We start from the raw sequence: 16,710 nt of genomic DNA, 5'->3' as shown, positions 1-16,710 counted from the left end.
AACCAGCCTATCAATGGGAATATTTCTTCTATCATTCCTCCCTGAATTACAGAAAGCCGATATTCAACATGAATTCATTAGTATACAGATATACAATGCTGACCACTAAATAGTTATTATTCAACAATAAATGCTGCAATTAAAATTTAAAGTTCAAAGAATTTGTTCTTTACTATTGCAACATGACACTGCAGAACAAATAGATATGTGCTTGAAACTAAATACATATGAAGGGTCAAGCTAAAACTATGCAAGTTTAAGAAATCCATCAAAACTGCAATTACAAAATCAAGTTGGCTGCACCATGAATCAATGCCTTCAACATTTAGTTGGCCCTCTACATACATCATAAAGCAGTTCTCTCTCTCTCTCTCTGTCTCTCCCTCTCCCCCTATACATTTAAAAAAACAAACCTTTTCCTGCAGGGTGACAGAGTTAAGTCATCACGTCACTCTATGTCGCCCTGCCCCCCACATCAGAGTCCTCAAAAAGGGAAGAGGCAGCCATGGCTCGGTTCTCCTCCCCCTCCTTGGGGGGAGGACGAGGGGAGGGCTTGGGCTCCCCGCCTGCCCCCCAGGTCCCATGCAGGAGGCATGGCAGCAGTGGCTCCTTGCTGCACTGGGGGCCCAAAGGCTCCGGGACCCAGTGGGAAACCTTCGCTGCCTGCCTGGAGCTCCAGCCTCGAATCCTTTCCCCTCCCTGTGCAAGATTAGTATGCCAGTGCCAGCTTCCTGGGGGGTAGGGTGTGGGGGGGAGAGAGAGGAGAAAACTGAGGCTCTGTGCTGGATTCGGCCTCCAGAGCAGAGCGTGTGCTACTTTGCAAGCTGAATCCAGCGCAGACCTTCAGGTTTTCTCCTCTCCCCTCACTCCTGTGGGAAGCCGGTGCTGGTGCACTAATCTTGTGGGAGCGGGGGGAAAGGAGGGAGTTCCAGGCTGGACCACCAGGCACGGAGCAGCTCCAGCACGCTTGGCCCGAGGCAGACAGATGGCTGGTTCCTGGACCGTCTGGGACCCGAGTGCAGCAAGGAGCTGCTGCTGCCACCCCCTGGCTCAGTCCTGGTCCCTCCAGCAACCAGAGGGAGGCCAGGGGGCAGGTTGGGGCTAGCTGCGGCTAGGGGGAGGGAATGGGAGAACTGAGAAGCTAGGGCTGTGACTGGAGAGGAGAGTGGGGGCTAGGGGCTAACCACAGACAGAAAAGGGTGGGGAGAGGGCAAGAGGCTGGAGCTAGCATGGCCTGGCGGTTGCGCTGAGATGCAGGGAATTGGCTCTGGCTGGGAATGGTGAAGGAAAGAGGCTGGGGCTTGTGCAGCCTTGGTGGCGGGGGGTGGGAGGCCAGATTTGGTGTAGCCCCAGGCCCACCCCTTCCCAGTGGCCAGGTCTGGTGTAGCCCATGGCTGTCCCCTCCCTCAGCAGCTGGGGGAGAAGCGGGTCTTGCCTACCCCCACAGACAGGGTGGTTAGTGAATGTAGCGAACAGGAGGCATCACTTCCTACTTTTAAGTAAATAAGAAAAAGTGACTACATCTGCCTACACTGTAATTTAAACGTAAAAGAAAGATATTCACCCTGAGCAGTAACTGTGTTTCTTTGAGATGTGTGTTCCCGTGGTGCTCCATTCTGGGTGCCGGTGTGTCCTCATGCTAGCGACCGCAGATTTTCTACCAATGCCCTGCCACACTGCACATGCGCAGTGGCATCCCCTCCTGCCTCGTGTCCTTTAGGCAGTCCCTCCGTTCCTTCTCTACCCTGGTTCCAGCCTATCAGAGAGGCTTCAAAGCAGGGGAAGTAGGGAGGGTAGTGGAGCATTGACCCGGAGGGGTGGGGGAAGCCTGTCCCCAGCAACCCAGCTGACCAGAAGCCAGGCGGCAGGGTCAGTGATATAAAAGGCCTGCCAGAGAGGCGAGTCAGGCCCCAGCCACCAGAGGAGCCAAAAGCCTCTTCTGCCCACCCCAGCGAGCAGCTGGGATAGGGAGAAGCTTGGACTGCTGGGGCCCCTACTGGATAACACTCTGGAGGGAGTGCTGACTGGACCAGAGGTTCTAGCACAAGGGAGCCCAGAGGACCTGCCCTGGACCCAGATACCACCTGAGGGGGAGAACAGAAAGCCTAGAGGTAGCTGATTGTTGTGTGGCTGAGTCAGAACCAGGTCAGTGTGTTGCAGTACAAATCCCTGCTGACCCAGCAATAGACCACTCTTCTGCTGCTAGGGCCCTGGGCTGGGATACAGAGGAGTGGGGTGGACCTGCATCCCCTCTGTCACCCCACTCCTGGATGGCAGTCTACCCCCTTGGCTGTTCCCAAACTGCAGCCCACATCTACTGGACTCTGCCTGAGCAACAAGGTCTGGCTGGGTGCTTCTATTAAGACTCTTAATAGACTGAGAGCAGGCTCCCCCTTGTCTGTTGATGTATACATGGTTGCAACATTGTCTGTGAGCACTCTGTTGTGCCTCTTATGTGCAATTTGAAATGCCTGCACGCTCGAAGTATTGCTCTGAGCTTGAGTATATTGATGTGCAGTAACATTTCCGCCTTGGACCACCCGCCTTGAACTGTTAGGTCGTTCATGTGGGCACCCCATCTTGTAAGGGAGGCATCGGTAGTTATTTATTTTGACGATTGGAGGCGGTGAAAAAGGACACCCCGCAAGAGATTTTGTGGTTTGGTCCACCATTAGAGGGACCCCTTGATGTGTGGCGGTAACACTACCAACTTGTGGATGCTGTGTTTCGCCAGAATGTAAATAGAGGCCAGCCAATGCTGGACACATCAGAAATGTAACCTCTCATGTCGGATGACGATGGTGGCAGCAGCTGCCATGTGACCCAACAACTGTAAGGAGGTGCGTACTAGAATCATTGAAGAATGTGTGATGTGTCTATTAGGTCCTGGATTGACTGGAAACGTTCCGCTGGTAAGTATGCACGAGCTGCCTTCGTGTCTAGTTGCGTTCCTATAAAATTCAGGTTCTGAGTCAGCTCCAGTGATGATTTTTGTATGTTTATAACGAGACCAAGGGAACTGAATGTTCGGGTTGTTACTCTCACCAACTCGCATGTTTCCGCATAAAGTACGATCCCATAGCAGGCAATCCTCCAGGTAGGGAAAAATTGTTACCCGTCTTTAGCAGTAGTAGCAGCCCACCTGCGCATGTCTTGGAGAATACTCTGGGAATGCACACTAACCCGAATGGAAATACTTTGTACTGGAAATGTTTGTCTGTTACTATGAACCGAAGAAATCATCTGTGCGCCACGTGTATTGCAACGTGGAAATAAGCATCCTGTAAGTCGAGGACTGTGAACCAATCTCCCTCATTCAGCGCTGGTATAATTGTGGTTAAGGTGACCATTTTGAAGCATTGTTTTCAGAGGTATCGGTTTAGTTTTCGTAGGTCCAAGGTGAGTCTCCATCCTCTCTTCTTCTTTGGAGTGAGGAAATATTGAGAATAAAACCCTTTTCTTTGGAATTCCTTGGGCGCTCCCTCTCTATTGCTCCCATGGTGAGCAAGCGATGGACCACTTGTTTCAACAGATCCTCGTGAGATGGGCCCCTGAAAAGGGACGGGGTGGGTGGGGGAATTGAAATAAAGGGGATGGTGAGAACGGAAGCTACGATTTCTAACACCCATTTGTCCAAGGTGACACTGGCCCAATGGTGGTAATACGGCCTTAGACAATGGTGAAAAAGGGGTGAGACAGGAGCTTTGGTCGCGTCCTTGACTAAGCAGTCAAATTTGCTGTTTTGTAGAAGGCTAGTTAGAGGAGCGAGCAGGCTGCTGTTGCTTCCGCTGAGGACGCTGCCGGAATTGCTGATGTTCCAGAATGCGAGGTTGTCGTCTGTGGAAGGAGAAATTATATCTTCATCGATAAGTCTGTAGGGGGGTGTATACATCCCTAGTGTGCGAAGCGTAGTTCAGGAATCCTTCCGAGTGCAGAACCTTGTCCGTTTTACTAGCGAAAAGTTTATGCTTGCCAAACGGTAAGTCCTCAACTTTATTCTGGAGTTCTTTTGGGACTACTGCTGATCATAGCCATGAGGATCTTCTCATTGCCACCCCTGTAGCAGTCACTCATGCAGCAGTGTCTGCTACATCCAGGGCGATTTGTAATGCGGCTCTACGTGAAGCGTATCCCTCTTGCACTGGATTTGAGCAGTGGTCTTTTTGAGTCAGGGAGATGCTGTAGAAGGTCCACCAATTTTGAATAATTGTCGAAGTTGTGGTTGGAGAGGAAAGTGGAATAGTTCACAATACGCAGTAGTAACGTGGCTGAAGAGTAAAGTTTCCTTCCAAAGATATCTAACTTTTTATTATCTTTTTCTGGGAGGGTACTTTTGATCTATGCTGTACCTCGTCGACCACCAATGAATTAGGTTGGGTGTGATTAAACAAAAAAATCCAAGCCCTTGGAAGGGACAAAATACTTCTTATTCGCCTTCTTCCTCGTTGGGGGAGCGGATGCTGGAGTTTGCCATATTTCCTCTGCAACCTCCATGATTGCCTCGTCAATGGGAAGTGCGATTCTGCCCCGGTGCTGTGGGCATAGGTTCAAGAGACGGTGCTGTTTAGTGTGAATGTCTCCTAACTATCTGTGACTCATTTGAAGAGATACTGGAATTGTTTCAGGTCATCTGGCGGAGAGAGGTCGCCTGGAATCACCTCTTGATCTGGTAAGGATGATGAGTGGTCTGTTGGCGATGTGCCCTGGATCAGACAATTGCCCCTCTTCAGGCTCTGACTGTTCCAGCTGGATTTGTTGGGCTTTTTGGAGAAGGAGGAAGTGAATGTTCGTGTTGCGGATCCAGAGATAAGGGTCGAGAATTGGGAGACGGAGAGCAACATGTGTGTCTTCTGTAGTGTCGGAATGTATGATCATGACGAAGAGGGTCATAATACGTCCTATGGTAATGACTGTAGTATCGTTCTGAGTGTGTGGGGGATGAGTGTTGAGAAGATAATAAACTTGTTAGGATTGAAAGTTTTATTCTTTTTATATTTCTTAGATTAGGTTTAGAAATGTAAGGCAATAGATATAATCATATAGTAAGATAGTAGTAATGTAGGAATAATATAGCAATATAAGGTATATATATTAACTTACATTTAATATTTTACAAATTAAGTCCTTTCAGTTGAAGGTCTATTTTCTTTATTCTGAAGTTTAGTAAATGTCCTAAAGTAGAAAAACAGTTCTGGGTATTGTGGCTGTGTTAATAAGATTAGAGGAATTCTGCTATGTGCAAGGCCAAAACCTTAATTGCTTGATTTACAATTGCAGATCTGTAACCTCAAAAGTCCTTATAACATTGCTCATGTGTGTGAGAGGAGTGCACATGTGTCGAGATAAGATGCAAAGTTATATTGCTTAGAACCAGATGGCCAGAGAAGGGGGGTGAGTGGGAGTGGGCAAAGGCCAGAACACGAAACAACCTGGCTGCAGAGAAGCCATCTATAACCATCAATGTGTACCCCGTACTCACAAGAGGATTGGCAGATTGACGAACTTTGAAGCGGAGCGGGCACCCCCAAAAGACGACTGATTACAGGATGAGCCTTCAAGAGATGTTTGGGAATGATTGACATCAACAAGATAACATTCCGGTCACAAGCTAAAAGAGCAGAGTCCATGGATTTCAACAAGAGAAAAGGATTATAAAAGCAAGGTGCTTTGCTATGGAACTTTGGGTTCGTCTTGCCAACAACAAATCCAGGGAAGCATCGGATCGATCGATCGACCGACAAAGGCCCTGCTCCCTACCTCCCCTGTGTTCGATTTAGCTGGCCATTAGATTGACACAGACTCTGGACTGTTAACTATGACATCATCTGGCAAGACTGTGTATGCATGATGTTTTGTGTGTGAGTGATTGAAAGGCATATGCAACTGTTGTATTCTCATTAAATGTGGTGTACTGCCTTTTCCCCTATAAAAGATCTTGCGTGCTTCATTTAAGCATATCACACTTCTACGTCTTATATACCAGCGACGCCTCGGTGACTGGACGGGCGATCACATGAACGCCCTGGAGATGGGGACTGTGATAGACAGTCTCCTCTCCCTGTATCTTGCTTCCCTATAGTATGATGACCAGGGGACACTGGGCTGCTTCGAAGTGCCCAATTGTAGTGCCTGTGGTACAGCTGTGGGGAGGAGGGATGTTCCCAGGGAAAAAGTTGGGGAAGGAGAAACAAGCCCTAGATGCACAGTCATCAGTGCAAGGGCTTCCTCCAGTGCCACTGTGATATTCGACTGCAGCGGTGCCGCGGAATGCGGTGCCGAGTACGCTTGCTCCAGCGCCGGCAAGGTTGTGATCTGCACCTTAGACGTTGCTGCCAGTGCCGGTGGTGCTGGTGCCATAGGCAGCAAGACTGTTTCCGCTGCTGATGCCGATGCACCCGGTGCCACTGATGTGGCTGCTTCCTTTGTCAGTTTCTGCGGTGCTGATGGCACTGGTGCTGATCACGCTCTCGGTGTCACAGGTGGCGGGTTTTCTCTGTTATATCCCGGCATTTGCCAAGACCCCACGGTGGTTGTCCATGACATGCTCGGTCCATCTTTTGAGCCTCGTCTGGTGTTAAGAGCTACTGGGGGGGATCGAGTTGGAGATGCCTTTGATTTTTTTGGAGCAGACATCTCTGTGAAAGTTGTACTGCGTTTGTGCCCAGAAGAAGCAGGCAAATCTGCAGGCTAGAATGCCATATCGAGCGTAAGCATTTTTAACCGCATTTTGTGGTCTTTACAGGCTCTGGCAATCAGCTTACAAGAGCACTGACATTTTTGCCGTGTGTGCTTTCCGTAAGCACTGGATACATGCCTCATGCCCATCTGACGCTGCCATGGCTTTGCGGCAGAGCGCACACTTCTTAAAGCCTGGGGAACCAGGCATTTTGTCAGAGGTGTTCCTAGTTGAAGTAATTTGTATGGTCCTGGGTGAGAAATGGTGTTGGGACTCATCCTGAGTTGTGCTGTGCCTTGGAGCAGTTGAGAGGGGAAGATGGTGCCGTCTGCAATGAGCTGGCTGGTAAAGAAGCAGTCTCCATAGACTGCCTGTAACCCAGCTGGATCACCGGTGCCACTGGAGTAGTGAGTTGCAGGACCGGAGGAGGCAATGTTGGTGCCAAGGGCTGTGGAGCGGTGCCTCTCTGTGACGCCGATGCCGGTGCGGCTGCCTCCAGCACGGAGGAAAGCAGAGATGAAGTTACCAGCACCACTGCTGTGGGTGCCGGCACAACTGAGCTCATCTGCACATGTGCCGGGTAAGCTGGTGCTGGGGCGGCCATTTCCAGCTTCAAACCGGCTGTTGAAGCTGGTGCCAAGTCAGCCCACGGCCCTTTTCCAGATGCAGGCACAGCTTGGGGCTGATGAGCTGCGGCCACTGGCCATCCTGTCAACGGGATGCCTTGGCAGGACGCCAGAGGTGACACATCTGTCTCCGACACTCACCCTTGCAGAGGGGTTAGAGGTCCTACGAGGAGACTCTCGAGCCGGTGGATGAGCCTCATGCATCCCTGAGGCAGTGGAAGACGGCTCAGTCACTTCAGGGATCTGAAGGGCTTTGTTAAATAAAAGCACCCTCAGCCTCAACTCCTGGTCACACCTGGCACACGCAGTTAAGTTAGTGCAGCGAGTGCAATTCAGTGAGACATGTCCATCTCCAAGGTATTTGCTACCCTGCGAGTGCCCATCCGATGCCAGCATGGCATCCTGGCACTACGTGCATTTCTTAAAACCAGGTGATCCTGGCATAATCTCTACCTATTTACTTAAAACTTGAATTATGACAAAAAATTTTTGAATAGAACTGTAACTATTAAGAAACAACTAAAACTATTAACTGAGAAAACCATATTTCTAAAACTAATCTCCCATTTTCCTCAAACAGAAGGGGGAGCGCGTCCTAACTCCATCTGCGGCTGCAGACGGTTGGAAGTCATCTGACAAGAACAGACCACGCACAGCTGAACTGTGCGAGGCAGCAGTTGCGCATGCGCGGTCTGGTAGGGCTACTGCTAGCAAAAATCCTTTGGTTTGCGGTGCTGGGACGAGCCCAGCACCTTGAGTGGAGCACACTCAGGGACACTACTCGGCGAAAAATAAACAGTAACTTGCGATGATATCAACTATTTACAGATTATACATGAGGAGAAACACTGAGCAAGAGATGGAGCTCCGTCCACGACCAAGGGCAGTTGGAAGGAACTGAGCGGGGCCGGACCACACGCAACAGATGAAAGGCATGAACGGTGTGAGCCGCTGCTCACGCATGCGCGGTCCAGTAGTGCACGGCTATGCAAATCTCCAATCCGCAGTGCCAGGATGAGCCCAACACCACGAATGGAGCACCCACAGGCACCACTAGAAGAACCACCTGGGTTTTCGCCATTGCCTTGTCAAATGAGGTAGAGGGATGACTTTTGTCCATATCTTGTTTGTCAGCATCCTTGCTTGTGGGTGATGAGTTGTCTCAGGAAGGTTGAAGTGACTTTTCACATAAATAAGTCTTAAGCCTATTTGCGTGGTCTTGCTGAGCCCTGGCAGACAGGCTAGAGCAGCGTGAGCATTTCTGCATCATCTGTGCCTGTCCAAGGTGCTTTATGCAGGAGGCATGGCTGTCCGAGCCTTGCATGGCCTCCCGGCAGGAGTCACATCACTTGAAGCCTGGAGAACCAGGCATGTCAAAGAAAAACAATGAAGAACTTTTTTTTTTTTATCAACAAAGTGTAGGAGTAAAAAATTTGGAAAGGAGGGAAAACTGAGGAAACGGAATGGATTTTTGTGTTGTTTCAGATGAAGAAACGGTGAGTAAGAGGAGTTCCATTTGCTGCCAAGGATGCTGCCTTTTGGCGCCCTGGGCCCGGGCGTGCGGCGCTGCCCCCAGGTGCAGGGTGCATGCGTAGGCCTGTCTGTGGGGCGCATGCCCGCCCCGGGGCGCACAGTGCATGTGTGCGCTGGCCACGGCTGCTGGCGCGCAGCCGAGGGCCCGCCCCCGGGGCACACGGTGCATGCGCTGCCCAACTGCTAGCGCATGCACCGGGCCGTGCATGGCCCCGCAGCCGTAGGGGCAACGGCGCTGCTGTACAGCGCCGCGGGGCCGGCACTGCGGCAGCCGGGCGCACATCTCCTGATGGCAGCTGTAAGGGACGCCGTGCACCCCTTAGAGCTGCCAACAGGTGCCCCCCATTGGTTGGAGCCCTGGGCAGCTGCCCGGTTCGCCCATGCCTCCGTCCGGCCCTAATGCCACGCATGCACCTAATGGACACCAACGGCACGAGAAAGCGCTACTACACATGCACAGTGCAACAGGGCATTGCCAGAAAAATCTCCAGACACTAATGTGAGGACGCACCAGCACCGAGTGGAATACCCACAGGGACATCACTCGAAGGAGAACACACAATTATTTTAATAAGTATATTTTTACCACAGTTAAAAAGTGAAAACACAAACCACAAATCAGTTTTCAGAAACCAGTGTTTTATACATAGCCAAGAGAGATTGATTCAATGAAACATCAAGAAATTTAACATACAGGCAGTCCCCGACTTATGCGGATCCGACTTATGTCGGATCCGCACTTACGAACGGGGCTTCTCTTGCCCTGGAGCTTGTGGGCGGCAGGACCGCCCAGAGCGCAGCGGTCCCGCCACCGCGTCCTCCAGGGCGAGAAAAGCTGCTCCGGGTCTCCCTGGTGTGCTGGGGGGGGGGGGGGACAGGACTCCCCAGCAGAGCAGGGAGACCCGAGCAAAGCCGCACAGGCGGCTGGGTCCCCCGCCTCTGTGGCTTTGCTCCTGTCTCCCTGCTGTGCACAGGAGCAAAGCCACAGAGGCGGGGGACCCCGCCGCCTGTGCTCCGGGGCAAAGGAGCAAAGCCGCACGGGCAGCGGGGTCCCGCCGCTGTGCAGCTTTGCTCGGGTCTCCCTGCTGTGCTGGGGGGGACTCCCCCAGCACAGCAGGGAGACAGGAGCAAAGCCGCAGAGGCGGTGGGACCTCTGTGCCTCCGCAGCTTTGCTTGGTTCTCCCTGGTCTGCTGGGAGGGGAGGGGGCGCAGCTAGTGCGCCCCCCACCCCAGCAGACCAGGCTTTTGTTGCGGGACGCCTGGGGTAGAGCAGCTGGGGTGCTGCCGGGTTGGTCCTGCGGGGACCTACCCCGCAGTGCCCCAGGTGTTCTGTCCCAGGAGTCCAGATTCAGCCGCTCTGTCTAGGGCTTCCTGTAGTCAGCCTCTGATCAGTTTCAGCAGCGGCTGAATCTGGAGCCAGTTCCGACTTACATACAAATTCAACTTAAGAACAAACCTATAGTCCCTATCTTGTACGTAACCCGGGGACTGCCTGTACATAAACCCGTAGGAGAACACTAATTTCCCTGAGCCCTCAGTAATGGATTCAAAAGTAGCCATCCTTCTACAAAAAACTTCAAAATCAGACTACAAAGATAAATAGAGCTGCAATTCATTTCTAAATTTAACAATCAAATTAGGATTGAATAAGGTTTTAGAGTGGTTCTCTCACTATAGAGGCATTTTCCTGACACATTCACACCCCTCTGTTGTTGAGAGTGAGCTGACTGAATTGGCCTCGTTAACACTGGTCCTACACTTGAATGCATCTGATGAAGTACATCCATGAAAGCTTATGCCCAAATATATCTGCTAGTCTTTATGTTGCCACAGGACTTCCTGTTTTTGTATTATGGTACAAACATTTATTTTCAGTTGAGACTACGTATGCAAATTAATAGTATTTTCCCATTCATAAAAGCTAAAAATGTACATACCTAATATTTTTATACTTCCTAATTGTTCAAGTAGCAATAAACTTACCCTGGAAGGATATCTATCATCAAAAGAATGTTTTATCATCAAATTCTTGAGCACACTAATTGCAATCTGACGGACGTCTCTGTATTCTTGTAATGCATTTCCCACCTCCCGCAGGAGCAATCCCACTAAGAAGTGATTCTTGCAAAACTCATCTGTTAGTGTGTAGTCAAGTTGGAGGTCTGAAAGTAGAACATAAGTTGTAGTTTAGGAAGGGTGCAATTAATTTTAATTTGTCAATTAATATTAATAGGCGCATCCACCTTCGTTCATGCTTCATTGCAGAAACAGTTTATACATGGCTTGTTCAGAAACTCAGCCTCATTAGGAGTAAAAATGGTTACCTACTAGTAGTTAGATACTAGTAGTATCTAACAGGTGAGCTATACAGCCTCCTTGAGTTATGACTTCATGGCTGCCAGGGACCTATATATACTGTCACGAAAGTGTGACTCCCGGGGACTGCACAGCCAACCCAACAGGTACCTATAGGGGGAAAATCTTACAGTGACTGTGCACACACTGCGTGCACACCTATTTGGAACAGCCATGAGAAACACATATTGAAGAAAGTATTTTAAGTTAATTCATTTGGGCAAAAATTTCTGATCTTCAACAGCTAAAATTAGTCTGTGTTTAAGTACCAATATGTAGAGGTTCTCACAACCCACTGTCTTCAATAGCAGCTATAGATGCTGAAAACCTCTGAGGTAAATAGGATGAAATTCAATAAAGACAAATTCAAAGTACTCCACTTAGGAAGGAACAGTTTCACACATACAGAATGAGAAGTGATTGTCTAAGAAGGAGTACTGCTGAAAGGGATTTAGACGTCACAGTGGACAAGCAGCTAAATATGAGTCAACAGTGTCATGCTGTTGCAAAAAAAGCAAACATGATTCTGGAATGCATTAACAGGAGTGTTGTAAGCAAAACATGAAATGTCATTCTTCTGCTCTACTCTATGCTGATTAAGCCTCAATTGGAGTAGTGTGTCCAGTTCTGGGCACATTTCAAGAAAGATGTGGAGAAATTGGAGAAGATCCAGAGAAGAGCAACAAAAATGACTAAAGGTCTAGAAATCATGACCTATTAGGAAAGACTGAAAGAATTGGGCTTGTTTAGTTTAGAAGAGAGAAGACTGAGAGGGGACATGATAGTGGTTTTCAAGTAACTAAAAGGGTGTTACAAGGAAAAGGGAGAAAAATTGTTCTCCTTGGCCTCTGATGATAGGACAAGAACCAATGGGCTTAAACTGCAGCAAGGGAGGTTTAGGGTGGATGTTAGGAAAAACTTCCTAATCATCAGGGTGATTGAACACTGGAATAAACTGTCTAGGGAGATTGTGGAATCTCCATCATTGGAGATATTTAAGAGCAGGTTAGATAGACATCTATCAGGAATTATCTATATGGTGCTTGGTCCTGCCGTGAGAGCTGGGGACTGGACTTGATCTCTCGAGGTTCCTTCCAGTTCTAGTGTTCTATGATTCTACGAATCAGGGAGTTAGATGTCTAACTCCACTCACATAACTGGCTCTGTGTGGGTGAGCTCTTGTGCCTATACGGACCCACTTGCAGGATTTGGGATTAAATATGAATCATGAGATTTAAGTTTAGACACTTGTGTTCTAAATATTTGAGCCTTAGTGAATTGCGTATTTCACACCAGTGATTTACGAGGTACATTAATAAAGGAGTTATTGGTAAGGATATATAGTTTATATACTAATATTTTTAAAGGAAATCAAAATACAGAAATTTTTAGCAGATATTAAAAACACTTATGAAACAATGAAGTAAGGAAATGGCATCAGGTAAACAAAGTCTTTTAAATTAAACAATTTTTTTCTTCTCAGTTTCAACATGAATATAAATAACTACTAAGAATATCTGAAAAAGGATTCACTTAATGTATGATATAATATATGTGCAGTATACTATTGTCTGGAATTTTTCACATCTATCAAACAGGTCTCAGAGGGGTAGCTGTGTTTGTTTCTGCAGTGAGTTTTTCCCACAAATGCTTATGTCCTAATAAATATATATTCCTGCTTCTGTAACTTTCACTCCAATTCATCGTTTGAAGTGGCGTTCACCCACGCACTCTTATGCCCTAATAAATCTGTTAGTTTCTAATGTGCTTCCCATTAGTAAATAATAAAACATAATTTTGGTAAGTAGGGCTTTTCTATAGCTAAAGAACTTAATGCAATATATAAAGGATCTTAAACTGTTCTGGTTACTTCTGACAGCATTGCTTTCTTCTTGAAATCCTTGATGACAATTTAGAATATTTGAGTTACTCAAGTAATGTCTATTTTTATACACACAATGGGATGGACATTATTATTAGGTACGCATCTTTTATAAATAAGGGACAATTATATATAACTAAACAGAACAGACAAACGTGAAAAAGTGAATAATTTTACAGAAGAGACCCAAATAGAGTGAATTCCAGTTTGACAAGCACTACCAGTTCTACTGATATCCCCTCTTAAATATGGCTAATATAACTAGAATCAGTAATGTGTTAAGGCCTCAATTCTACAACTGAATGCATCTGCACAGAGCCTACTATCTTCAGTGGGGGTCCACTCATATAGGTGCAGTGTAAAGACTGAGGCTTAAAACTAGAATAAGCTATGTCTACTGTATACACAGTCTTGTTGATCTTCAGATTGATGAATTTTGCAAAGCAGCAAAGGACTTGCAATGTAAGAATCTGAAAGTTTCATATTCACATAAAATGGTACACATGCATTTTTACTCCCTACTAGATCTAATATTTTTCTAAAGTTCACTATCTTTAAAGTTCTAAACTTATTTTGGTGAGCTGGTTCACTATAAGTTCAAGTTAATAATAGAATCTGGTAATGTTTCCCTGCTCCATAAATAAAATAGTTGCAGATTACTTATTTTGGCATAAAGTTGTATTGCTTTAAATTAAACAAGAAATAGAAAAAAGTAAAGAAGAGCAAATTCCACATACACCACCTACCAACAGAGGTGTCATAGGACTCCACAGTTGGTGAAGCTATACTAATAAAAAGGAAACAAATTGGAACACCCAAATACAATAAGCTACGCATAAGTAATATCTCATGGTTATTAAGCAAAGTAGGAAAAATTAAAGGGAAAATCAAAGATACACTGCACCAGTGGCTTCTTTGGCTAATACTGTATTATATTACCTAGATACTTTCAGCCCAATGCTTCGCTAACTAACTACTGCTTTGTGAGCTAAGAAAAAAAAAGTACCACATTATGCTTTAACAATGTCATGATTCCCAAAAAATATTAATGGTATCTGTAGGTGACAATTTCTTTCAAATGACCTGTCCCTTCTAAAATTCTAACATTTTTATAGTTAAAAATGAGGATTTACCTTGATATCTCTGAATTCTGCCTTTTCCAAATGGCATAGGTAGATTCAAAGGGATGTAGTGTTCATGGTTACATACCACACGAAGAAATTCAAATTTGAATTCAAAAAGTGTCTGCAAAAATATTTCAGATGTAAATTACACAATTTGTTAATTTAGTAAATATTTTGGTAGCACAGCTAAAAAACAAAGACTTCTGAACACTAGTGATTTCTCTCTCCTTTACATATCTACAATCCTAGGGACTATTTATATCATGCCATGAAGACTCAGGAGACTTCTTTAGCACAAAATAGTATTTGAAAGCCTGATCTAATTTGGTTGTACATTTCCTACTTTCATCAAGTCTATGTAAGTGTGGCATGCAAGTGTGACTTACTACATTTAAAATGCAGAGCTGCAGCACAGGTAGCTCCCGGAGCTGGCATGAGCCGAGACTGTTCAGTCCCAGCTCCTGGAGCTACCCCCACTGTGGCTCTGCAGAGCAGTCCAACTGACTATTTGTATAATTGATACAAATTTTATCGACTATACGATTAGCCTAATAACCACATTTTAACATCCTTTTGAATGAACCCAGCAATTAGAACCATCATAAATTTGTAGGAACATCTTAGATATCAGAGGGCTCACTTTCAACTATTGCCAATTTATTTCCTTGAGATCTTCATGGCCATGCATAAAGTGCTCACTGATGTTGTTTCATCCAATTTTCCAGCTAGGGAAATGTTTACCAGTAACACACTTCCTCTTTGAAAATGACACAACCATCCACTGTTCTGAGAATTTTCAGAGAGGTAACCATGTTAGTCTGAGCAAAAATTTCCATTTCATGTACTTTCACCTCATCATTGTTGGAGATGAGCCCTATTCACCTTCATTTAATTTGCACTGATGCTGCACTTCCATCTCTGTATTTCTGCCTTTCTTTCACTTTACGTATCTAAGAAGTGAGTTGTTTTTCATGAAAGGTTATGACCTACTAAATTTGTTAATCTTTAAAGGTGCCACCAGACTTGTTTTTTTACTGTTCTGAGAGGCAAAAAATACCAAAGGTGACTTAAAGGTAAAAGAGAACACATCTACTGCACAGGAATGGGAGACTTATCTGAATAATATGCCTGAATATAACTGAAGAACGTTCAGGGATCTTAACACAATTTCCTACATACATGTACCAAAAAGATAAATTCATTTTTAATAATTAAAAAAATTAAAGGAGAGGAATACCTTTGGATCCCCTGGAGCAAAGCAGCTGGTGTAGTTATTGATTTGCTTGAACACGAAACCCCTATCCATAAAAGTGAAACATCTCTGAAAAGAAAAAAATATAAAGTAGTCCAAAGCAGTTACAGATGAAAAGTGTTACGCCAGTTAGGTAGTTATCTTTTATAAGTTTATATTCCAATAATATTTTAACTTGTAACTTAGTTTGAATATAAAGGCTATTAAAAGAAAGCACTGTAGAATACAAAGTGTGATAAAGCTCCTACTTAAACTTGGCGTGTCCTGTGCTTTCAGGCAGATTTGCTTGCTCCAGAGGCTCACAGCAGCCCTCAATTTTAGGCACCACGCCTACGGCATTAGTTTGCTACTCACTGTGTCCCTCTCATTGGCCAACATAAGGTACAGAGAGAGAATAAACTCCACAGTATTTTCCCTGAGTGGGAATGGGAATGGGTTAGGGAGAACCCAGGTCCACCCTCTACTCTGGGTTCCATCCCAGGGCCCTGTGAATAGCAGCTGTCTATGTGAGTCTCTGATAGCTACAAGACCCTTGGGCTACTTTTCCTAAGCACCTTCCTTCTCTCAGGCTCACCCTCTTAGTGTCCACTTGGTGCTTTCTTTTTTCCTATTCCCGGCAGCACTTTCTTCCATTCTCTGAGCTACTTGCATGCCCCACCAACTGCGGGGAAACTACTTCTATAACCAGTTTCAACTGGTGTCCCTAATTGAACCCAGGTGTCCTAATTAGCCCAGGCTCACCTGACTCTGCAAGCCCATTCAATTAGCCCATGATCACAACTGCCCCTGCTGGTTCTAGATTAGCCCCTCCCAGTTACCCTAAGAAGAGAGATCTTCTTAGTCTGAGGCTAATATGCCTCCTTTCTACTACTTTGTTTATATCCTGCTGACCTGACCCTGTTACAAAAGTTAGTTCATTTTAAAAGGAAAATTTGACATGAAGTCCTAACTGTTGATACTTAAAAAAAGGCAAAACCACAATCAGAGTCCAGGTTTAGAGTCTAGTAGAGTTAGGAAAAGCTTTCCATTACACAGTTACACTTTTCACACTAGGATGAAGTAAAATTATTACTTAAAGGAACAAAATAATCTTTATTTGACAATAATATATGAATAATAAAATCTGTTGATATGGACTGATGACTTCATGTCTGTTTGTGTAGTGCCTGAATGGTGTCCAATCTTGACAGTGACCTGTGGATGCTACAGTAATACAAATATTAGATAATGTATATCACCCTAGATAAATACAGCATCACCAT

General features: G+C 46.0%; 1 protein-coding gene across 11 annotated transcripts in view; it reads right to left on the bottom strand.

Annotated features, from left to right (window-relative positions):
• DOCK9 (dedicator of cytokinesis 9) overlaps positions 1-16,710 on the bottom strand; it is a 305,745-nt gene that overhangs the window by 83,939 nt on the left and 205,096 nt on the right. For all 11 annotated transcript variants that reach the window (XM_075918762.1, XM_075918765.1, XM_075918764.1 and 8 more), the window contains exons 29-31: positions 15,434-15,517; positions 14,206-14,317; positions 10,819-10,997 (exon numbers count right to left, since the gene is read on the bottom strand). In XM_075918762.1, the coding sequence (XP_075774877.1) occupies positions 10,819-10,997; positions 14,206-14,317; positions 15,434-15,517 (375 nt within the window). The remainder of the gene's footprint in view (positions 1-10,818; positions 10,998-14,205; positions 14,318-15,433; positions 15,518-16,710) is intronic.

This window comes from Pelodiscus sinensis, chromosome 1 (assembly GCF_049634645.1).
Source record: "Pelodiscus sinensis isolate JC-2024 chromosome 1, ASM4963464v1, whole genome shotgun sequence".
Classification (NCBI taxonomy): Eukaryota; Metazoa; Chordata; order Testudines; family Trionychidae; genus Pelodiscus; species Pelodiscus sinensis.
This window is presented reverse-complemented; position numbering and strand designations above follow the sequence as displayed.